The sequence below is a fragment of the Penicillium psychrofluorescens genome (genome assembly GCF_964197705.1).
Source record: "Penicillium psychrofluorescens genome assembly, chromosome: 4".
Lineage (NCBI taxonomy): Eukaryota > Fungi > Ascomycota > Eurotiomycetes > Eurotiales > Aspergillaceae > Penicillium > Penicillium psychrofluorescens.
In genome coordinates, this window is record NC_133442.1 from 1,035,846 (window position 1) to 1,058,696 (window position 22,851).

At 54.6% G+C, this 22,851-nt stretch overlaps 10 protein-coding genes across 10 annotated transcripts; 5 read left to right on the plus strand and 5 right to left on the minus strand.

Annotated features, from left to right (window-relative positions):
- Positions 1-839, minus strand: PFLUO_LOCUS6116 (uncharacterized protein; the record flags this gene model as incomplete). Its single annotated transcript, XM_073783630.1, has 3 exons — positions 1-461; positions 523-608; positions 667-839. The coding sequence occupies 3 exons, from the start codon at positions 837-839 to the stop codon at positions 1-3; spliced, it is 720 nt and encodes a 239-aa protein (XP_073640166.1).
- A 197-nt stretch (positions 840-1,036) lies between these two features.
- On the minus strand, positions 1,037-2,166 carry PFLUO_LOCUS6117 (uncharacterized protein; the record flags this gene model as incomplete). The annotated part of the gene is made up of 3 exons (XM_073783631.1): positions 1,037-1,836; positions 1,891-2,096; positions 2,144-2,166. 3 exons carry the CDS (start codon positions 2,164-2,166, stop codon positions 1,037-1,039), a joined length of 1,029 nt encoding a protein of 342 aa, XP_073640167.1.
- A 305-nt stretch (positions 2,167-2,471) lies between these two features.
- PFLUO_LOCUS6118 (Vacuolar protein sorting-associated protein 17) lies at positions 2,472-4,319 on the minus strand (the record flags this gene model as incomplete). The annotated part of the gene is made up of 3 exons (XM_073783632.1): positions 2,472-3,352; positions 3,402-3,855; positions 3,912-4,319. The coding sequence occupies 3 exons, from the start codon at positions 4,317-4,319 to the stop codon at positions 2,472-2,474; spliced, it is 1,743 nt and encodes a 580-aa protein (XP_073640168.1).
- Positions 4,320-4,683: 364 nt separating this feature from the next.
- On the plus strand, positions 4,684-7,416 carry PFLUO_LOCUS6119 (mitochondrial; the record flags this gene model as incomplete). Its single annotated transcript, XM_073783634.1, has 1 exon — positions 4,684-7,416. The coding sequence occupies one exon, from the start codon at positions 4,684-4,686 to the stop codon at positions 7,414-7,416; it is 2,733 nt and encodes a 910-aa protein (XP_073640169.1).
- A 1,422-nt stretch (positions 7,417-8,838) lies between these two features.
- Positions 8,839-11,166, plus strand: PFLUO_LOCUS6120 (uncharacterized protein; the record flags this gene model as incomplete). The annotated part of the gene is made up of 1 exon (XM_073783635.1): positions 8,839-11,166. The coding sequence occupies one exon, from the start codon at positions 8,839-8,841 to the stop codon at positions 11,164-11,166; it is 2,328 nt and encodes a 775-aa protein (XP_073640170.1).
- Positions 11,167-11,782: 616 nt separating this feature from the next.
- PFLUO_LOCUS6121 (uncharacterized protein) lies at positions 11,783-12,415 on the plus strand (the record flags this gene model as incomplete). Its single annotated transcript, XM_073783636.1, has 1 exon — positions 11,783-12,415. The coding sequence occupies one exon, from the start codon at positions 11,783-11,785 to the stop codon at positions 12,413-12,415; it is 633 nt and encodes a 210-aa protein (XP_073640171.1).
- Positions 12,416-13,465: 1,050 nt separating this feature from the next.
- On the minus strand, positions 13,466-14,998 carry PFLUO_LOCUS6122 (Zn finger-containing GTPase- Activating Protein for ARF; the record flags this gene model as incomplete). The annotated part of the gene is made up of 3 exons (XM_073783637.1): positions 13,466-13,888; positions 13,956-14,702; positions 14,957-14,998. 3 exons carry the CDS (start codon positions 14,996-14,998, stop codon positions 13,466-13,468), a joined length of 1,212 nt encoding a protein of 403 aa, XP_073640172.1.
- A 657-nt stretch (positions 14,999-15,655) lies between these two features.
- PFLUO_LOCUS6123 (uncharacterized protein) lies at positions 15,656-16,880 on the minus strand (the record flags this gene model as incomplete). The annotated part of the gene is made up of 4 exons (XM_073783638.1): positions 15,656-15,988; positions 16,039-16,248; positions 16,299-16,599; positions 16,681-16,880. The coding sequence occupies 4 exons, from the start codon at positions 16,878-16,880 to the stop codon at positions 15,656-15,658; spliced, it is 1,044 nt and encodes a 347-aa protein (XP_073640173.1).
- Positions 16,881-18,151: 1,271 nt separating this feature from the next.
- PFLUO_LOCUS6124 (uncharacterized protein) lies at positions 18,152-20,181 on the plus strand (the record flags this gene model as incomplete). Its single annotated transcript, XM_073783639.1, has 4 exons — positions 18,152-18,830; positions 18,883-19,275; positions 19,329-19,403; positions 19,460-20,181. 4 exons carry the CDS (start codon positions 18,152-18,154, stop codon positions 20,179-20,181), a joined length of 1,869 nt encoding a protein of 622 aa, XP_073640174.1.
- Positions 20,182-21,434: 1,253 nt separating this feature from the next.
- On the plus strand, positions 21,435-22,817 carry PFLUO_LOCUS6125 (uncharacterized protein; the record flags this gene model as incomplete). The annotated part of the gene is made up of 2 exons (XM_073783640.1): positions 21,435-22,167; positions 22,246-22,817. The coding sequence occupies 2 exons, from the start codon at positions 21,435-21,437 to the stop codon at positions 22,815-22,817; spliced, it is 1,305 nt and encodes a 434-aa protein (XP_073640175.1).
- Positions 22,818-22,851: the final 34 nt, after the last annotated feature.

Below are 22,851 nucleotides of genomic sequence, written 5' to 3' on the forward strand. Positions count from 1 at the left end.
TCACGATGCGGCGCCAGATCGACTCACGATTGGCCTGCTGGGCGGCGGCGGCGGTGTGCTCGGCGGCGGCGGCGTGCTCGGCGGCGGCGGCTTGCTGATAAGCGGTGACAGCGTCATGCTCGGCAGTGGCGGGCTGCGGGGGGGCGGGCTGCGGGGGGGGGGCTGCTGGGGGGCGGACTGCTGGGCGTCGGCCTGGGCCTCCTCGTCGGCGGGCTGCTGGGCGTCGGCCTGGGCCTCCTCGTCGGCGGACTGCTGGGCGTCGGCCTGGGCCTCCTCGTCGGCGGCCGCTCGCGCGTTGGCGGCGGCCGCATTCCTGAGGTCGGCAGCGGCGCGCTCGTGGGCGGCGGCGGCGGCCCGGTAGTTGGCAGCGGCGGCCTGCTGCGCCGATTCAATCAGCGGCAATGAAATCTCTTCGGGGTCCTGGCGGCGGCGAAGACGGTGCACGGCTCGGTCCAGCCACGCTACAAGTACGCAATGCCCGTCAGCACGTCTCTCAATAACACATCCCCCTAGGGAACTTACACGGCCGGCTCTCACGGAGAGCCGCGACGGCGAACTCCCGGGCCTCGGGCGAGGCATCGGCGGGGACCTGGGCGAGGTCGATGTAGCTGTAACAGATGATCAGAATAAGCTTTTGCGCTGCCTGTACCTCTACTGGCTTCATACCGGTTATCAAGCCAGGCCCGGCAGCAGATAATGGCTCCGTACACCACGAAAAAGGCCAAGGCGACGCCCAGGGCGCCGAGGACCAAGTGCCACACCTTGGTCCCCGGGCCGAGGGCGCTCTCCAGGGAAGTGAGGGCGGAGGTGGCGGCTGCAGGAGGGGCAGGAGAGTTCATGTTGGCTTTAGTGGAGAGAGAGAGAGAGAGATGATGTTGATGTTGATGGGGAAGGAAACAGCGAGAGTAAACATCTAAAGATGCCCTGTGGCTCACTACGAGGAACCATCCTACTCGAACACCTTCCAACTTTGAGAATAATATTTCATCAAACCCTCACCGTTTATTTGTAAGGCATTTTTACCAATATCCAAGATTTACAGCAAGCCCATTCCCTTCGCCTCGAGCTCAACGATGCTTGGGATGAGATCAATCAGCTTCGGCTGCTTAGGCTCCCAACCAAAGAGCTTCCTCGCCCGAATAGCATGACCACGAGAGTTGGTGCCCCAAGCATAAACACCCACCGAAAGAACTTCCGTCACCTGGGCATCATTCAACTGCTCCACCTCCGGTGAAGGAATCAGCTTCTTCTCAAAAGCCGCCTGTGCAACAGCGCGCTGGATATCGCCCCAAACGAAAGGCCCATCTTCGGCAAGATAATAGCCCTCCTCGTTCCAAGTAGCCTTCCCACCACCGGCAGCGGCTGCTTCACCCAGGGCCAGGTAGACGTTGCTCAGGTCCTGGACGTGGACCTGGTGCCAGACGTTCTGGCCCGGGCCAACGAGAAAGCCCTTCTTGCGCTTCAGCACTGCGGCGCTGAGATGGTACGCCTGGAAGCTCTTCTGATTGCCTGGTCCGCGGCCGGGGCCATATATGGCGGGCGGGCAGACGATGGCCGTCTTCACGGCGGTGGGGTCCTGCTTGTTGGCGCCGATGATGATCTCGTCGACGTTGCGGTGGAAGGCATCCGCGGGTAGGTTAAGCAGCTCGCTAACACCATCCCAATCATTGTACTCCTTGGGCCGCTCGATGCCATATGAGTGAGCGCGCTGGTCTTCTACTGTTAGGATGCCGGTGCCTGAGGTGTGAATGATCCAGACCGGGCGCTCGCGGGTGTGGTGCTGAGCGCCTTTGGCAATTGCAGTAGCCGAGGCGACGTGGTCGCAGTCGGCAAAGTCTGCGGAAGATGTGAGTGAGTGGTGAATGCTATTAGGAGGGAAGATACACTTACGGAAGACGATATCGGCGTTCTTGACCTCTTCCTCGATGAGATCGGCCGAGTTCAGGTCGCCGTGCACCACGCGGATCTTGGGGTACTGCGCCGTGACCTGGGCCGCTTTATCCTTGCTGCGAACCAGGGCCGACAGTTGCCAGTTGGGGTGGGCATTGGCGACGGCGTAAAGGCCGTCACCGCCGATGTAGCCAGTGGCGCCAGTGCTGGGACGATCAGAAGGTTGTCAGATTGGTCGATGAGAAATACCTACATGAAGACTCGGGGGGAAGCCATAGTGGGAGAATTGAAGCAGAGAAAGAGAAAATGAGAAGAAGAAACGAAATAAAAGAAGGTCAGTGCTTTGAAATCAACGCAGTAGTTCCCACCCAATGGCGTCATCGGATATGCACGGAAGTATGCTGCCTGAGGATAGGCATGGTACTACAAGGACAGGACACAATAATAGCAGAACAGGACTAGAGTACGAAATTGATAGCTCGATAATAAACACGCAGAAGCACACGCAATACACAACAGAGGGGAATCTCAAAAATATCTCATGTCCGACTTTGGATATACATTGCATGCTGGACGCCGAACTAGAACGTGCTGGTAGCGAGCCGACTGGCCGCATTGCGCGCATCCAGTCGGTCATCGTCCTCCTCCGCAATCGACCCGACCTGGCTAGTCGACCGCACACGACCCTTGTCAGCGCCCTGGCCGTTCGCCTCATCCTCTTCTTCGCCAGCCGGAGGCGCCGTGAAGCTCCCGCTCACGCTGCCACTGATGCTGCGGCTGAAACTGTCATTCCGACGGGGCACGCCACTCCACGCGTCGCCCTTGGGGCCTTGGCTTGAGGCAAGATTCGGCCGCCGCGTCGACGGGTGGGTTTCACGGCCTAGTCGGCTCAGGCCACCGGAGGCATCAATGGCGCGGATATCCGGCCGGACGCTCTCCAGAGTAGCCAGGGTGCGCCGCTCGGCCTCGATCTGGCGCAGGGTGTATTCACGCAGGCTGAACAGGAGGTCGTTGGTCGTTCGGTCGAACCAGCGGCGTTTCTCCTGCAACAGATTCGTTGTGACGCGCTGCGTGCGTTTGGTGAGGTACTCCTCGTGGCTTTGTGCCTCCTCAAGAGCGTTGATCGCCTCGTCCACCTTGTCTGACCGGACAGACGAGCTGACCTTCAATCGGTCAGCCGCGGCGCGCTTGCTGCTGGCGCTCTGTTGAGCTTGAAGGAGATCCCGCAACAGAATGTGTCGGTTAGTCAAGGTTTCCTTGACGATGAAAGCATCAGACGAATGATAGCCCAGAGGATCGCCCATAGTAGTGGCCTCCGCCGTGGCCTGGACGGCATGGTAATCTCCCACGGTCTGAATGATCTTCCCGAGCTTGCGATAGGCCGCGGCCAAGCCAGGATGTGTCTCCTGGACGTGCATCTGACCGAGCTTGACACCGAAATCGGATTCAGCGAGACCCAACCCTACAGAAAATCAGCATCGGATCACGGCGTACGGCAATGCACTCCATACCTCGGCGAGCCTTGACTACACGGTCAACCTTGTGATTGGCGTCCATTGTCCCCAAGTAAAACATTTTGACCATCGGACGGGCCGCCTGCAGCTCAGGGGTGTCATCTGGGGGCGGCGCAAACTGCTTCAACATCTTGCGACGCACTCCGGTTGCCGGCTGCTTCATGCGCACTACAGGGCTATATCCAAAGTCGCTCTCCACGAACAGGACCATTTCGTCATCCTGGGTGAGGACATCATTGCTCAGCACGTAATTGAGCCACCGCTGCATCGACGACTTCACCCGGATCTCATCCTCATCGGTGCCTGCACCTGCGGGAGTCACGGGAGGGGGCACGGCGGGGACCAGCGCTTCCGGGTTGGCAGAAATCAAGTGGTCGGCGAGCTTGACGAATTCAGAATGGGTGCGACGGACGTCTCGGTACTGGGTGGTGCGGAACTTGGGGATATTGGTCTGGATAGCGGAGACTCAGCTACGGGTCTGCGGGCGCAGTAGCTCTCTTGACTTACATGGATATCGAACCGAAGGATGGGGTCCTTTTTCCCCGTTCGTTCTAGACTGGTAATTTTGCCTTGAATCTTGTAGGCTGGCGCCGGTGGCCTGGCGTTCGACCTTGGCCCGGGATGGTAGCGTGCGGGGTGGGATGATTGCTGCTGCTGAGGCGCGTGCTGGGGCTGCTGTGTGGCAAAATGGGCCTGCTCTTCCGAATCTGCCAACTGGGCACGCTGCAGCTGGGCCGAGAGGTTTGGGGATTGGTGTTGGGATTGCTCCGATTCGTCCGCCGATTGCTCCTGGCCTGGTAACGGTGATGACGGAACGTCATTGCCGGCGAATGTGGTGCGGTCGGCACGCGGAGAACCCCAGGGCGAGGAACCGCTGGAATGGTCTGGGTCGTGGGAGATGGCAGAGTAGTCCATCTTGGATGCAAGGGTCGCTGTCTCGGGGGCTGGAGGGAGGAGGAAGAAGGGGGGAGCTGCCAGGCGTCCGGGTTAGTACTTGGGCTGACCCCACCGCAACGGCCGAACGAACGTACCTTTGGAGATGGATGGGAGAGGGCTAGAAGAGCATGACACTGGGATGGACAATGTATTGCAATTCCAGTTGAGGTCAACCGTCGAGTTGTTTGTTAGTTCAGAAAGTGAGAGAGATGGGAGAAAGAGAGAGAAAGAGAGAGTAGAGGAATGGATGCCAAGCCTGCCGGGCACTGGACGGTGAATGAGTGACTTTAATCAGCTCCGGCCGTAACAATTCTCAACTGTACATACACCCCAACTATTGCTGATGGTCGTCGCTCCATTGTTGCGATCCCCCAAGGGGATGCGCTCGATGGTCTTCCGATTATCTTCAAAGCTCAATTACTATACCTTCCCTCGATGCCACCTACCGCGACAATGCTTCTCCACAACCCCGACGTTATTGAACGACGCCGCCGCCCTGGAACGGACACGAAACATCGGCATCATCGCCCACATTGATGCGGGCAAGACTACTACCACAGAGCGCATGCTGTTTTACAGCGGCTTCACCCGGCGCATTGGCGATGTGGACGAGGGTTCGACCGTCACCGACTTCCTTCCCGCCGAACGAGCTCGCGGGATCACAATTCAGTCGGCGGCCATTACCTTCCACTGGCCACCGGGCGAGGTCAATGCAAGCAGCCCAGATCAATCCCTTCCGCGCTCCGCAAGCCCCCACACTATCAATCTCATCGATACTCCTGGCCATGCAGACTTTACATTCGAGGTGATGCGGTCTCTGCGAATTCTTGACGGCGCGGTCTGCATTCTGGACGGCGTGGCCGGAGTCGAGGCGCAAACCGAGCAGGTTTGGCACCAGGCGAGTACATATCGGATTCCCCGATTGATCTACGTCAACAAGCTTGACCGCGACGGCGCTGCTTTTGGCCGGACGGTGCGAGAAGTGAGTTCGCGTCTCGGCGTGTACCCAGCAGTGTGTCAAATACCTTGGTTTGACAGAGGCAATGGGCCCTTTGTTGGCGTGGCGGATGCAATTCATCTCCAGGGTCTACGCTGGAAGGAAGGAGAAGATGGACGGACAGTGAAAATGGTCGACCTGCAGCAATTGGATGCCGAAGAACAGCTCCTAGCCCAGGAGCTTCGACGGGCACGAATTGCGCTGGTAGAGTTACTGAGCGAATATGACGACCATATCGTTGAGAAATTCTTCGAGTGTGAGGAAGACCATCTTGCTGTCCCACCAAGTGATATCGTCGACAGCCTGCGGCGGTGCACATTGGATCCAACGAGCAGAATTGTCCCACTTTTTGCTGGTGCAAGTTTCCGAAATATGGGCGTGCAGCCCTTGTTGGATGCCATCGTCAACCTCCTGCCCAGCCCACCGGAGACACCAGACCCAGAGGTAAGCATAGGTGGAGCGAAAGGGGGTCTGCGGCGACTGCTCTCGGGCGATTTGATCGTTGAGCAGAACGAAAAGGCTGCTAGCCTTTCCAAAGGCAAAGCGAAGAAAAGACTCGTGCAACAGACCAACCCGAAAGAGGCGATTGGCAAGCTTCAGAGCTGTGCACTCGCCTTCAAGGTCGTCAATGACGCCAAACGTGGAGTGTTGGTTTACGTGCGCGTCTACTCTGGGTCCTTGGATCGCAACAGCCTCCTTTTCAATACCAATATCCATGTCTCAGAGCGCGCACCGCGACTGTTGAAGATGTATGCCAACGACGCGGTGGAGGTTGACTCCATCCCTGCGGGTCATATCGGAGTGGTGGTTGGGCTGAAACATGCTCGGACTGGCGATACTCTTGTATCCTACGCAGGGAACAAGGCCAGCCCACCGGAGCCTCTGACCACTCTCCAACTACGACCAATTGATGTGCCACCACCTGTCTTTTTTACCAGCGTTGAACCACACAGTCTGAGCGAGGAAAAGCGGATACACGAAAGTCTCTCTCTACTGCTGCGTGAAGACCCTAGCCTCCATGTCAATATAGACGAGGAGTCGGGCCAGACGCTCCTGAGTGGTATGGGAGAGTTGCATCTTGAGATCGCGCGTGACAGGCTCATTAACGACCTCAAAGCTAAGGCGTCGACTGGTCAAATCGAGATCGGCTACCGAGAAGCTGCGCTTGGAAAGGCTGGCCCTGTCACAAAGATCTTCGACAAGGAAATTGCCGGCCGCCGAGGCAAAGCTGGATGTACTGCTACGGTAGAGCCGTTTGACAGTAAGGATGCGGAATCTGAACAGGCGGTTTCAGACGAGGCCGTCCTCCACATCGGCTCACACGATGGCAACCAGATCGTCATCCTTGCACCTGGCCTGCAAGTCGACCGCGCACCCAACAGCGACGAGGAGACAAGCCCATTCCTGCCCCCAGGGTTGGACCCCGCCATGGTGCGAGCGTCGTTACAAAACGGCGCTCTTGCTGCGCTGGCCCGCGGGCCGCAGTTTACATACCCGATGCACAACGTGCGAGTTACTCTCACTCTCGACCCCAGCGCCCATGTGTTTGGAAATGAGACCACCGCCTCTGCGCTCTCTACCGCCGCACGTCAGGCCACCGCCGCGGCGTTCCGGGATCTTATCTCTGGGGCCGGAACGGCAATGATGGAACCCGTCATGAACGTCATCATCAGCGTCGATGAGGCCAGTCTTGGCTCTGTTGTCCATGACATCTCATCCTCCCGTGGTGGTCACATTGTCTCATTGGATGAGGAAGTACCTCTTTCTGCAACAGATGCCTCGCCAACCTCCGACACTGCTGTGTCTGAAGACCAGCTGCCTGCCATTGACCCTCGTCGCGTCTACGCGCCCCCGGATCCATTCGAGTCGCCGTCTGTCGGCGGCGATATTCCTGTGGCAACTTCACGCCCGCGTACGATCACCGCCAAAGTGCCGCTTAAGGAGATGGTTGGGTACTTGAAGCACCTTCGAAGTCTAACTGCTGGCCGTGGTACATTCGTCATGAGCGTGGATCGGTTCGAGAATATGACCGCCCCGAGGCAGAAGGCAGTGCTTGCGGAGTTGAGGGGTGGCTTTTGATTTGGGGTAAATCGGGCACACACATAAAACGGCATCATTCGGGCATGCTCTGCATATAACTCGACATTGTATATTATCATCATCTTCCAAATCTCAACCCTGCCAGCGTAAACATGATGAAATTGCATAACCCTAAGCCAGGGTTCATGAGCGGGACCCTTCAACCGATTCATCAAAATATCTTATTGCGATTTGGGGCAGCGCGTTCCCTTTTCGAAATGGCAGCGGCTTTTCCCAGCACAGACCCAAGCACTGCGCGGCCCCTAGGCGATTTGTGGGACGCGTTGACTGGCCAGGTTCCTGCCGGCCAACGGTTATTTAATATCCCCTCGCCCGTCCGCACCAGTCCAATTAGCGTGGTTTTTTAGCGTCATACAGCTAGTGTAGTAATGACGCGGTCTTATTAGTTAATCGCGTCAAATTCTAGTAATCAGGCGTATTAGTGTAATTATTAATAATTAATTCGAACTATGAAATTCATCCCAACATCGACCTTTCAAACATAGCGCTATATTACCACATTGGGCGCACCTAGATCTAGATCGTGCTGCTTCTAGACCCTTTATTTCACCCTTATTCCTCTTATACTAACACCATAAACAAGCTTGTCGCCTATTTAGCTGAATTCGCTGGTGATTTAGCCCTGAATGTGGCCTTAGTAGGTCAATATCTTCTACTTCTACAAAGGCAAAGAGCTCCTTATAGAGCTTCTCACGAAAGCCTAGCTGACTAGGCAATCTAGCGCTTCCCTACTACTGCTACTACTGCTACTACTGCTTATAGACATACTAAATTCTAAAAGCATTAATAATTATAGCGTTAAGAAAGAAGTAAAGACAGCAATGATTTCATCAAGCTTACGCTTAGTGCCTAATAATAGAAATAATAGAAGAGATTAGTAGAATTCTTAGCTAAAGCAATTAGATAATTACTTTTCGCCATGATTTTGATGATTTGGATGATTTTGTAGGCCAAATTTAGTAGTTGATTAATAGAAGTAGGGAGAGGGATTATGAGCCTACTTGTCATTAACGCGTCTAGAAAATAACGCGTTGATGACTAAATATCCAATAAGAGCCCATAAATTCTAGTAATGCCTATCATTGGTTAAAAAAAATACACTAATTGAAACCGCGCTAATTGGACTGGTGCGGACGGACGAGGGGATAGTTCAGCCTCAGTGAGTTCGTGATGATGATTCGCTCAAAGATGCAGGCATTACCTAAGCCTGCTTGCTGCCATCCTGGTATTGTAGGGGGGCTGTGAGCGCTGACTATCCCGGTCTTTAATGCCCAGAGTCTCAGCCTTGCTTGCCAGCTCATAGAGCCTAAATATGGGGGCCCATCGCCCGTGCGGGTTGTCTATTCCCCTCTCCACACGGGCACCATTCGAGACGTAAACCCCTTCAGAAAACCGCGGGTGATGGAAGACCACAGCAGTGCCATCTCTCTGTCGCCGCTTACTCCTCGGAGCGCGGTGATTTCAGAAGTTGAGTCCGATGTCAGCTCTGAAGATGAAACGTTAGGACATTCCGGTTCCCAGCTGCCCCCCGGTGTTGCTGCTGTACATCACGAAGAGCACGAGGAACTTCCACCGTACTCACGCGCTCACCCGAATCAACTTGCGGGCAGGAGAGGTGAACACAGTACCACACTTCGTCGCTCGGTCCTTGCGCTGTTTCTCACAGTCATCTACGCGGCGCTGGCGCTATACTCCTGGGTTATACTTGTTCGCCTCTCGTTCCGTCCGATCCACAACCGCTCATGGCAACCATACACGATTGACACCGAATATTCTCCGTGCTATGATTTGCAGCCAATGAGTTACGCGGTGGATGCTCGGTTCTATCGCTCTGCGCAGATTATCCAGAGCATCGTTAGCGTGCTTACGCTTCCGATGATTGCGGCCGTGTGCGCTAGTGCCGCGGTTGTCTTTGTGCAGAACCAAAAGGACGGGATGAGCATGAGCATGCGCCATGTTATGGCCCTGGCCGATAATCGGTGGATGGATCTCTCTCTGGTCAATGATATAATCCATGTTGGCTGGAAGCGATGTGGCAGCGCCCTATTGATCCTGGGTGTCTTCCTCCATTTCATCGGCGCAATTGTCTACCCCATCCAGTCTATTTTCTTGACAAGCAGGCCTATTCATGTCCCTTCCTCCTGCAGCCAGTCGTACACAGGGGGTGATATTGGCGTTCTTTCTTCTACCTCGTCAGAATCCGATGGAGTCGACTCGGCCGTGGGCGGCATGGATGTGGTTATGGTCCGCAGTGCTCTCGAATCGGCCAATTCCAATAAAGTCTTTCCCCAGCTATGGCAGAGGAAAGCCGGACAGCAGTTCAACACCTTCAACAGCTTTGCAGATATGACCGACCCTTTCTACTCCGAGGTGCCTACGGGTTTCAACACGGGAGTATTACGCCAGTTTGCCCCACGAGTCAACTCCAGCACCACATACAGCAGTATCAAAGCGGCCCAGTGGCCAGCCAATTGTGACCATACTGACAACGCCTTCTTCGCTAGCTACTCATCCGTTTTCAGCGGAGATGCCAGCTGGGCAATCACCGCCTGTATGCCGGCGGATGTCAACCAATCCCCCTGGAGCTCAACCCGAGATCGTCAAGAGTTTACTGAGACCTTGTATCTGAACATATCTGTTCCTCAAGCGGTTGAATACGACAGTACGCCCGCTGGAGGTGCATTGTTTGAAATCAATGTCACTACGACAGCAGGGTATTTTGAGTTGCCCAATTACATGAACGACGGAATGCCTGGCCCATTGCTTGAGAGTGATCCCACGACTAATCTCTGCGGCACGGATTGCATTGCACAAGACACTGAGGTGTATGCGAAAAAGCGTATGCGCCGCTCCAGCACCGCCACTGGCAACACCACCTTCTCTCCAAGTAATGGGTTCACAACGGTAAACAAAGGCCCGCTGCTGACGACTGCATATGCCATGTTTGGCCCGGGTTCATTTATTGAGACTTTTCCTGCGGATTTCAGCGTCATCGAGAATAACATCCCGAGCAGCGACGTTGGCGGCTATACCTCTTACGACGTCAACGCTTGCATCGCACTCGCACCTGCCATGAACCTTTTCAGCACTCCTGTAGATGCTCTGGGCGATAATTCCGACAGTTGCATTTCCATCAGCTTCATTGAACCTAGCGAATACAGTGGCAACGCCTATCAACTGATTGAGACCTGGATTCTCGCTATATCATCGAACCAACAGCAAATACCCAATGCCTTCACGTCCGCTGCCTTCCTCTCCAACAAAAATCTCATTGAGTCCATGGAACCCTCGTGGGTTATCAATCAGGATCTCGGGTCCGAGATGGAAATCCCGGACATCAGCCTCGGCGGCATCATCGCGGTCTCCGTGCTCATGGGCCTGTACCTCCTTCCGCTACTGGCGTTAGCGTTCTACGCGAGCCGATATCCGCGCTGGACGCGCCGACTTGATTCGTTTGCCATGCTGCGGCTCGGCGCGTCGATGGGCGAAGAAGTCTTCCCGATGTTCGTTGCGTACGACAAAAACGCCATCAAGGAGCTTGATGAGGTCCCCGGAGTGGTTCGCGACATTGGTCTTTCTTCAGGGAACGCGGTCATCTCCGCTGGAAGAATTGGCCTTGGAGGAGGAAAACCGCTGCAGAAAAGGCGGAAGTATCAGTGCTTTGAAGGAGATAATCAAACTTGGAATACGGCGGAGCGTGTCCAAATACAGCGGAGTGCTAATGCATAGTTGTATAGTCCGTCGCAGAGATAGTCATGACCATGTATGGATAACGAATATTTAATTGATTGCATTCGTCTTTGATTCTGGGTTGCGTCGAGTACATATCAAATCGCCTTTTGGTATACAGCGGATCGGGTATCCGCTGTGTAGGTCCTCAAGTCTTCAAATGAGATCTTTCTAAAAACACAGCCCGTTCTTCCGCCCAAAGCCACCGACGAAACGCTGCTGCCAAGGCCGATTGACCGTAAGTGTTCCAGAATCGGGTAACATGGTGCGGTTTCCGCCCCTTGGGGGTCCACGATCCCAACGCCCAACCTAGTTCGAGTCTGTCTGAAACGGTGCTCGAGCGCCACGTGTAAAGCATAGCCTCAGGCTTGCGGGATTGCAGTTCCTTCACAGAACGATGCCGATCACCCTCAGAGGCAATGACATCACGGTGCCTGCGCATCTTCATTGGACGGCGCGACATTGAACCGAATGCGGTTAGTCTGGGTTTGGGGGCTAAGGCTCAGCCACGGCGAAGTATACGGCCTTCGAAGATATAAGAACAGGCCGGTCGGCTGCGAGTTCCATTATCCTCATCATCACCGAACCAAAGTATTCTCATTAATTGAAATCAACCATGGACTCTATCTCAGCTGCCACCCAGTCCTCCACCTTGAAGGTGGACTTGGCCTGGTCCAAATTCAAAGCCCTGATCAGCGACGCCAACGACCCTCAATCGAAACCTCTCTACATCGTCGGCTTCCAAATGATCCGCTCGCCCCATCTGACCTTCAAGTCCGGGGAATCCGACACAACCGTCGGAACCGGCACCCTGCACGCAATCGGCATAAGCCCCGATTACGAACTACACGGGTTCAAGGACACGATCAAGGCCCAGAAGCGGTTTAAAACGGCTTACACGCACCAATCGCACGCATACTCGGTCACAGACTCCCCGGTTACCATGACATGGTCCAGTAACTGCGGGCTCAAAACATGGGACTTTGTCTGCATGGACGAGAACCAAATCGCCGTGGCGAAGTTCTCGGCTAATATGTGGGCGGTTAAAAAAGCGGGGCAGATCGAGTTCCTTGGCCCCAAGGCCAATGACCCTGCTGTGCGGGATGAGATTGTTGTCACCGGTGTTACTCTGTTCTATTGCATGTGGCTACGGGCGAACAATGTGTTCAACCTTGTTGGCTCGATTTTCCTTCGCCCGGATCATGATACGAAAGAGTTGGCTTCTAAAGAGGAGCTCGCCAGTTCATAGTTGGGGTTTCGGTTATTGTTCAAGGTTCAAGGACGTGGAGTAGGAGGGTCTGTATATTTTTCAAAGGGGAGCTCAGTGTGTCCGATCAGATATCTATAGGAGTTCGGTATTTAGAATGTATTATACACAATCATGCTCTGATTGTATCTTCTTAATTTGCGCCACAACGCTAAGTGACGATAAAAACAAACTCTTCTAAGCACTTCCTCGCCCTAATCAACTCACCTAGAAAGCAATATTGCACTTTCCGCTTTCGGGCCTATGAACTCATAAAGAGCATTTCTATGAGACATCCGCATCCTTTCAGTAACTAGTGCTTCATGGTCAAGTACCAAATAGCATGGCTTCTTCTCTGCTTTCTAATTCCTACATAACCTGCAGGCTCCACCACCTTCACATGCAATTTCTCACCACCTAGGAATATGTGGTGAGAATTCTGGACGAAACTTCTTCATGTAAGAAGTATCATCCCTCTTTGTCATTCCACAGTCAAGATACTGCTGGTGAAGGTGGGCCAGTTTTTCCCTGTCGAGTTTGATCCCGAGGCCGGGTGCAGTGGGCACAATCACCCTGGAGTCTGGGCGGCCGGGGTGAGTTCGTACGGGATCAGTGACGTGCGCGCGCTGCAGGCAGATTCGTATAAATTCGAGAGTCAGGATGTGGACCGCTTGCTTTTGAGTGGCACGCCGGTTGGGGAGAGAGAGGCGGAACTGGAGAGGAGGAGTCCATGTCACTATGCGGAGAGGATGCGGGCGCCGCTGCTATTGTTGCAGGGGACCGAGGATGTTGTTGTTCCTGTTGCTCAGGCGAGGATGATGGCTAGTGCGATGCTTGAGCAGGGAAGAGTGGCGGAGGTGGTTGAGTTTGAGGGCGAGGGACATGGATGGATTGGGCAGAAGGCCATTTGCGAGTCGTTGAAGAGGACGGAGGGGTGGTGGACAAGATTTTTGACCTGATTATATACTTGTGGTATAAAATGTCATGCTAGATATATTGAGTCTTGTTTGTTTCAACAACGGCCGAGACACCGGTTACAGGTATACATATGTACTACCAGTTCTCATCCCAGTCCTCCTTCCCCTTACCCGTAGACGCAGCAGCAGCACCCTCCGCGCCCTCTATTCCGCCAGCACCAGACGGGACCGCGGCATCACCTGCAGTGGAAGAGTTGGACAGCGACGATGTTGGCACGGGTCCCTTTCGCATGGCCGCGGTGCCGATAGTACCAGACCGCGAGCCGCTGCGTTGATGCCCCGAGGCTTGTTGTTGTTCCGAAGCCAACGACGAGAAATCGTCCCAGAAGTCCCTGCGCTCGGGCTCGACGCGAGAACGGCGATTGGCAGCACGGCCATCTTCTTCTCCTTCGACGAACCGATTGAACTGGTCTGCGGCACCTTTAGCACCGGCTTGCAGGTTTTGACCCCAGCTGGCGGCTTGCGTGCGAGCCTGAGCAGCAAATTCGGATTCTGCGAGCTGAAGTGGGGAGAGAGCCAAGTCAGCTTTGTGATATTAAGCCAAGGGGGAAAAAAAGGTGACGTACCTGTTTCGCCGTGGGCTGCAAGTACGAATCGTTCACCGTCTTCGCGCCCTTGCCGATTGTCGAGGCAAACCATCCAAAACCCTTGGTCAGTGTGCCCATGGGGTCTTTTTGGAGATCATCAAAGGCTTGGTTCCCGCCTCCAAGTCCTCCAAAAGGTGATGGCCGACGCTCACTTGCAGCAGGTGGAGGCAACCCACCCCCGAACCCGGTGAATTTTCCTCCTTGTGACGGCGGAAGTGAATCAGGCCGGGTAGCGTTCTCAGACCCCAGCTTCGCAAAGTATGTCTCGTTCTGCTCTTTCTTAGTCGCTGGTCCACCGCGCTGGCTATCAGATCGCCCCAAGGAAGTAGCAGGCGACCCTGATCGGGCGGCCATCCCAGCACCCGAGCCCGCAGCGCTCAATGGCGTGCTAGACCGCGAGGCGGCAGCGTTCTTCTTCTCCTGGCCGGGCACGTACTCACGGCCCTCCACTTTGCAAGATAACCGCTCTTTCCACTCCTCTCCGGCATCACCCTCGTATCGTTCCTTGATCGTCGAGTCCTCGAATGTGCGGCCCTCGGATACGGTGACGGGATGGTTATCGTAAAAGGACTTCCAGGGCTCATTGCCTCCGAGTTCCATGCGTTGGATTTCGGCGTGCTTGAAGGCGTCCATGGTAATTGAGCGCACGAATGAAATGTGCACGCCCAGCCCGCGGTGGGTGCCAGCGCAGTTGAGGCAGATAAACGTTCCGAATTTGGGGGAAGCCTAAGAATTGACACGAGAGTGAGCAAATGCTATGATTGTATTGGTTGTGCGCGGCGTGCGTGGTTAGGGATGAATTCGGGCAAGAAGATCCTGGGTAAATGCGAGAAGGGAGGGAAACCAACCCATTGAGGTGATGGAGCACCGCAATCGCAACATCTGTCATTTCCATTCGTCTTGGAGATTCGAAGGAGCTGTGTCGTTGCCTGGTCAGTGTCGTTATCACCACACCACTTTCAATCACAGGAGTTGCGCACCTTCGTCTTCGTCTCCGGATCAACCTCCCACATGCGAGACATTGTGTTCAAGGAAAGAAAGCGAGAAATGTATAGCGATTGATAAAGTAACCTCGATCACGAGGGAAAGAGAGTGTGGCTCGATCCAGCAACCGTTGTTGGCGCTGTTGCGGGATCTGGTTGGCTGTGCTCGGGCCCCCCTCTTGTTGCCCCTTGAGTTTTTTGGGGGGGATAGGTTCACTGCGCCCGATGTGCAGGGAAATCAATGGGAACCTAGATAGATTTTGCGACTGGGGATGGGAGAGGGTGGTGAATGGAAGGCAGTGAGTGGTGTAGAGAGGGAGAATTGTTGTACGGAGCAAAGCAAGTTCCGCTTTGGCGGTGATCCGCAAGGGCTATCGTCATCCCGCCTTTACTACTTACTGTGTTTACAACAACAACAACAGACGAGCATATCATCAATCCGTGGGGTTAAATTGGGGCTAAGATACAGTACAGAAGTAAAAAAAAAGTCGTTAGGGATGAAGGACCTGGCTTATAAAGGGCTCAGGCCATGGTATCATCCGTTAAAAAGAGTCATCATCCTCCATCATAGTCTCCAGTGCCCAGCGAATTCGCTCTCTCAGACCACACCGGTCGAATAGCTAAAATATTCACAGCGGATCTTGGCGTATCCATCCCCATAGCAATCAGCAAAGGTGTGTGTTGGGTGAAAGACTTTTAAGCCTCGACAGGCGCGACGGCAGGAGTAGTGCTCTCGTCAGCCGGCGCGTTGGCTTCCTCGTACTTGTCAGCCGCCTCGTTGACATCGTCCTCCTTGCCGGGGCTATCAATGGCCACCTTGACGGCAATCACACGGCCGTCGATATCCTTGCCGTTCATCTCAGCCACGCACTTCTCCTGCAGCGCCTCGGAGGAAAGGTTGACGAAACCGAAGCCACGAGTCTTACGGCGCTCGTTGCGGGCCTGCAGCTTCTTGATCATGAAGCGCGGGATGGGGCGCAGGGCAACCTTGGCCGACACGGGCGAGTATTCGGCGAAGATCTCCTTGAGCTGGGCGGAGGTCAGTAAGTAAGTCTTCGACTGTCCGAGAGCTAACGCACCTTGTCCTCAGTCAGGTCGTAGGGCAGGTTAGCAACCATGACCTTGGTCTTGGACGGGATACCATCCTCGGGAGGACCACGCTGCTTCTGGGGACGCGCCACGCGGGGCTTGCCCTCCTTTTTGGCTCCTTCCGTGCCAGCAGCATCGCCCTCTGCGGTCTCAGCAGAGACGTCAACAGCGCCGTCAGTGCCTTCCTGACCTTCCTGACCCTGCCGCGAGGTTAGTGTTTTTTCAAGTTGAGGATGGGGCAGAAACATACAGCTTGGCCACGAGCGCCACGGCCGCCACGGCCACGAGCACGGCCACGACCGCGGCCTCGGCCACCGGTGCGCTTGCGACCCTCATTACCGCTGGCGCCCTCACCACCGCTGGTAGCCCCCTCCTTGGCCTCAGCTGACTCGGGTTTGCGGGCCAGCTGAACCGACACCTTGCGCTGGAGGATCTCCTTACCGGAGAGTCCCTCGATGGCAGCAGTAGCCTCCGCCGCCGTGGCGAGGTCCACAAATGCGTAGCCAACGGGGCGGTTGGTGCGGGGGTTCACCGGGATCGAGGTGGTCTCGCTGGGACGAAAGTGAGTCAGCATCTTGGTCTTCAAGCTCGAGTACCGAGTCGACGATGTATGCGTGGTGGTCGCAGCTTACATGGTATAGTCCTTGAAGAACTCCTTGAGCTCCTCCTCGGTGGTCGCATAAGCGAGGTTTCCGATGTACAGACGACGGCCCTCATCCGCGCTGGCAGCTGCAGCATCAGCAGCCGCAGCAGCCGCGCCGTTGGTGGCGGGGGCGTCATCGATGGTGGTGGCAGCCACGCTGTCAGTGATGGTATCGACGGTCGCAGACATTTTGAATGGGCGGTGACACAAAAGAGAATTGATGATAGATTTGTGTTTGTTTGTTGATTTTTGCCTTGATGGGTGGGTGGGTGGAAAGAACTTGACGAGGGGAGGTGGAGGGGAAGGAGCAGGGTAGCTTGGTGCCCTAGATACCGGTTGAAAAGGGGGGGGGGAAGTTGAGATGGGATTGAAGTTGCAAGTAGAGTTGACCTTTGGGAGAAGAAGAGGAAGAAAGGAAGGAGAGGCGGTCGACGGGGGGATGAGAGGGAAAGGAGAAAGGCGGTGTGCTTATTGCCGGTGGCTGGTACAAGCCGTGGACGACGAACCAACTGTACACTTATCTACGGTCGTCACTGGAAATGCTCGGCCGGCCACTTCTCCACTGGCGTGTAATCTTCCCAGGTATCAATCTCGACTTCGGTTCGAATGACCGGTGACCTCCGCGTGCGACTTCTCAACGGCTGGATGTTCGGCTCATTCGCCCAATCTCGGCTGTCCTGTGAGGTCGGAGAACAGGCGGGCATGTCCACGGTAACGCAAGACTGCCTGTTGTGTCAGTGCTGGCGACAAGCATTGATCTGGCGCAAATCACCCGTTTTTCATCAAAGTCTGGCTGTACGCCGACACTGCTAGATTCTCTTCCAGCAAGAGATGCGGACGTCGGAGAGGTCTGTGTCACCAATGACGGAATTATCCGTGGTGGTCTGCATCTGGCTTGAAGTTTGAGAGAGATGGAGTAGAGAAAGTGTCTCCTAAGATCTGGGCGCCATAGTGAGTTAGTTCCAGTGAGTGGCCCTGGCGCAAGAGCCAACAGCACCGTCTATGCTGTTGTATAGTTCCTCTTGGTCGTCCGACTCGACGACCCATTTGCCACCACGTGGATGGAATTTGGTCCTCCTGTCAAGATCGGTTGCCACACGCCATCGGTGGTGCCACCCGATCCATCGCAGTCCAAGCCCACCGTAGCTACTCTGTGTGTAATTCGGAGGATCGACGGCCTACAGCCACTAGTAAAAAGCGCAGTCTTGGCGCCCGTCACTCGTGCGAAAACAAGATTTGCTGAGTCAGGCGGACTAGCCTTCATCCCCGGTTTGTTTGGCTCCGCTTAATCTTTTCTTCTTCGTTTTGCCTTCCTGCCCGGGCCTCAATGGATGAAAGGAAGTGACTTGTGTGCTTGTCATTCTTGGTCGCCAGTTTCTCCCTCCCACCCCTGACTGCGCACATTCCGCTCCCTTCCTTAAATCTGTTCTTCCGCCCGGGGTCCTCCGCAGAAGCCCAACATGGATCACATCGAGCCCGTTGAGGATTCGACTTCCCAGGAGGGCCAGGCCGGAGCACACCCGGCCCCTCCTGAATCCTCTGCATCGCGTCCACCGCTCGCCACACTACGTCCGCGAGCCCCCTCAACCCGCGCGCGTCGCCCGAGTATTCGCCTCTCCCGCCTATCCTCCTATTCGTCCCTGGATACCGTCAACGCCCAACATCTGGCCCAACCCGAGCAAGCGGCAGCGCCGGAAGTCAGCCGGCAACCATCTGCCCGGTCCAATGTGCCCACAGACGACGAGGACGATGGATGGCAGGGCCGTCGGCGCAGCAACTCGGAGCCACGGCCAGGACGATGGTCGTCGCCTCCCCCGGATGTGCTCACGCGGATGTCGACTCCTATGCGAATGCTGCCCTTGACCGAAGAATCATCGCTCCAGAGTCCGGTTGCAACTACCCCTACAGGACTACCCGTCGAGGAGCAGGAAACTGATACTCTGCAACCGCCTCCGCCCGCTATCCCACGGCCGGAGAACAATCGAGGTATTCTGCGCCGCACCAGTCAAGCGGCTCTGAATCGGTTTTCACGGAACCGGGCGTCAACTGTGACCGGAGCGCCGCCAACACTAGCCCGAGAGAATTCTCAACGGATGAGCGAGTATGGACCTCATGTGGTTGATGTACTGGACGTGATTGGTAAGTTGGACCCCCTATATATGCCAAGGGCGGATTAACTAACGCATGATAGATCCGGAGGTGTCGGCTCTGTCCACCCTCACCAATGTGCAGAATTCTCTATTCGTGCCGAACTTGGGTGGTTTTATCAATCGCATGCCCACCTATACTATTTCGCGACCTCCACCCTCCTCCGACGAAGAGCAGGGAACTACCGCGGATGAAACTGAGACCTCGGAAGATGCCAAGAAAGAACGGCCGGGTCTGGAGCAGTTGCGCCCCTTCACGAGTATGTCCTCGGTGGTGTCGGGTCCCCGGTTTGCTGTGCTCCCTGAAGGACACGATCTGGACGGGTGGACGAAGGAGGATTTCGCCGAACTGAACGATCATGTCCGGCACATGCTTCACTCTCGCCGATCCAAGTTCAGGCGATCCATGAAGGGGTTCGGTCAATATGTGCGCAAACGTAAGTCTTTTTCGCGATGTCTTCAGGAAAACGAGCTCACCGTTTTGCAACAGCACTGGGATTTCTTGTGACTCTCTACGCGACCCTCATCACCCTGTTTGGTCTTGCGTGGGTGCTTTTCTTGATCGGTACGGACCCCTGATCTCCACCTACGACATATAAATTGATCACTAATTTCATGTAGGCTGGATCAACGTTGGCGGTAAAGAGGATTATCTCATCAACATCATCGATAACATCTTAGTCGGTCTGTTTGCCATCATGGGTGACGGACTAGCTCCCTTTCGAGCCGTGGATACATACCACATGATATTCATCGCCCATTACACGCACCTGACATGGAAGATCCGTCGCAAGCGGAGCCTCCCAGACCTGAAGAACAAAAATGACCTCCCAGCGCAGCGAGAGACGGAAGTCGATGTCGAATTCGGCGACACCCCCAAGGAAGACGAATATGAGTTCTCGGTGCTTGACCAGCGCCAACAGCTGCGATTGATCCACCACCAGAACAAATTCTCCAGATCGCACACCTTCTACAAGCCCCACGAGACAGTGACACACCACGCGTTCCCGCTGCGAATGCTCGTCGCTATCGTCGTCATCCTGGACTGCCACTCAATTCTTCAGATTGCTCTCGGCGCGTGCACGTGGAGCATGGAACCGCCCAAACACCGACCCTTCGCCCTGACCACCGTCATCCTCTGCTGTTCTATCACCTGTAACATAACAGGTGGCGTGCTGATCATGCTCGGTGACCGACGATCTCGGAAGAAGGATGTCGTCGAGCGCCTCTTCCGCCAGCAACTGACCGAGGAAGCCATGAAAAAGATGGAGAAGCGGAAGGTCAAGGAGGAAGAGCGCCGCAGTACTCAGCTCGAGCGCATACAACCGTATGACGGGACGTAAACCGTCCACCCCACCATCAATCCCCCTTCATGACTGTCACGACATCGATATCAGCACTGCGGATTGGCATCCATATTTGCCTACCAGTGCAGATGTCCTCCATTTTCGACTGTATAGTTACCTTAGCCTTGGACCTTTTGCTACAATACATGCTTGCTGCCAATGGCGATTTGGCATCAGGAAACTCGGCGTTTCTTGTGTTTCCTTCATTGCCTGGAGACAATCTTCTGATCTTATATGGCATATTGCTTTGTAATATCTTGTTTTTACCCTTCTTTTGGCTTTTGGTTCCATTGCGAGTCCATGTGTTACAATAGAGATTTGAGTAGTAGAAGCTGAATCACAAGCTTGGTCCTTTTGAGACTTGCATTGCTGAATTATTAATCCCTTTCTCTTCTTTCTTACACGTACTACGTCTTGCCTTATATATTTACGTAGAGGTAGTTTGAGAGAGCTGCCTGGTGGCCTTGGCCATTTGCCTGTTCAGGTATAGGTCTTGGCTGTCTACCTAGAGAAGAAAAATAGCCAGAAATGGCAAGAATACCCCCTTTTTGTCTTCATGTGTGGAGAAGTTCTGATGCACTAGGCCAAATACCGTTAGTGCTTCCACCAGATCGAGCTCCAATAGGGCGGTGAAGTTGAGACATCATATCTATCGATGGTGACCCTAAATAAAACGTATCTGCCTTGCAAATTTGCAGCTTATAACGTCTGCGGCTCGGTGAGCCTTTGATATTGATCAAATGAAAAAGGTATGCCATAGGTTTAAGAATGAGAACCTCTCATTACAAAGGGACCGAAAACAAACCTCTTAACACTGGACAGAGCCAAGAGAAATAGCCTCTCCCGTCTGATTGGCAGGCCAAGGCCCACCATGAAATAATTAGTTCCGACTGTGTACGCAGAATCGGTGGAGAATTGAGACCTTGGCGACGTATTATTACCGTTCACTTCCACGAACTTTCATGATCAGTCTGGACTCGCATTGGATAGGTATTCAAGGTCTTACCATAGAAAGAGTAGCCATGGGCTAACCGGTTACATTGTAACAGAAGGTGGGTCTCGGCTGGATCTGCCCGTCGAGACAAGGATCTTGGTTATGACATACGGAATTAATCGCCCCCTAAAATCGGAGCCCCAACGCTGCCCGGTGGTGGGTCCGATTTTAGGGGGCGATTATGTAGTTTTTCGAGGCCTCGCCGTGCTTTTCAGGGAGTGACCGCCGCTTTCTCTTCCTATTCTTGCTGCCCATAATGAGGCTGGATCGGAGCCCTATACACGGCTTTCGACAAACAACGACCAAGTTCAGCTCTCCTACCCTTCGTTTTCTCCTCTGCTTTCTATTGTTTTACACTGTTCTTGCGTTATATGTGCGGGCCCGGTCAGCCCGCGATCCGGGGTCGGTTTTCTTCCAACCCTCTTCCTACGAACTCTCCTATTCCGCCGCGAGACTCGAAGAAGCCGATGCCTTCATCGACCAAGTGGATCAGAATCCAGACATAGAGATACCGAAAGCGTCGAGCAACCCACAGCTATGTGTCGGACTCGCGACCATCGCCCGCGAGGGTCGGCGCTATTTCAGGAGCGCCGTCGGTACGGTGCTCGAGGGTTTGAGCGAAACGGAGCGCGCGGAAATATACCTAATTACGTTCATCGCGCACACAAACCCGTCGGAGCACCCGGCATATAATGAGACATGGCTGCACAAGGTGTCAGATCGAGTGCTGCTCTACAATTCCACGGTGGTGGATATGGACGTTGACATCGAGCATATTCACAGCCTGGAGTCTGAAGAGGCAAAGAAGGATGCGAAGGAAAAGGCCCTTTTTGACTATAGATTTTTGTTGAAGGCGTGTGAGGAAGTCGGTGCTCCTTATGTGGTCATGATGGAAGACGATATCGTCGCGCAGGACGGATGGTATCACCGAACTCGGGCTGCCATACAGTCGGCAGAGGAGCAGACCAAGGAGATTGAAGCTTCAAAGTGTAAGAAAAGCCCTTCCATAACACCGCTCGGAGCCGAGATTCGAGAACCACGCTGACTGAGTGGACGATCGAATTTAGGGTTATACCTTCGTCTCTTCTATACCGAGAAATTCCTCGGCTGGAATGCCGACGACTGGCCCGTATTCCTCTCCTACTCCGTCTTGACGGTCGCCTTTGTCGCTTGTTCGCTTACCGGCTGTCGACAATACAATAAACGTTTGCGCACGATGATCCCGAAGGAGATGATCCTTATCGCATGTGGGATCTGTACACCTCTTTTAATCGGCCTCTTCTTCGCGGCTGGGCAAGTGACGACGCGCCCTATTCCACAAGGTGTGCACCAGATGCCACGATACGCCTGTTGCTCTCAGGCATTTGTCTTTCCCCGAACACGAGTCCCCGATATTGTGGGTTGGTACACAGAGAAAGGTCGTGGAGAAGCGGATAGTCTTACGGAAGAATTTGCGGACAAGTATAATGAGATTCGCTGGGCTGTGACACCGAGCATTGTGCAGCACGTCGGACGGACCAGCTCCAAGACGAGCAGAACAGGTTCAGTGGCAAAGCTTTGGAATTTTGAATTTGAGACGAATGATCTGGAGGTCCTGCGCGAAGAGCATGATCGTATCAAGGATCAGGAATATGCCTAGCTCTCGTGTGTTTTCCCTACATTAGCGCCGGCGC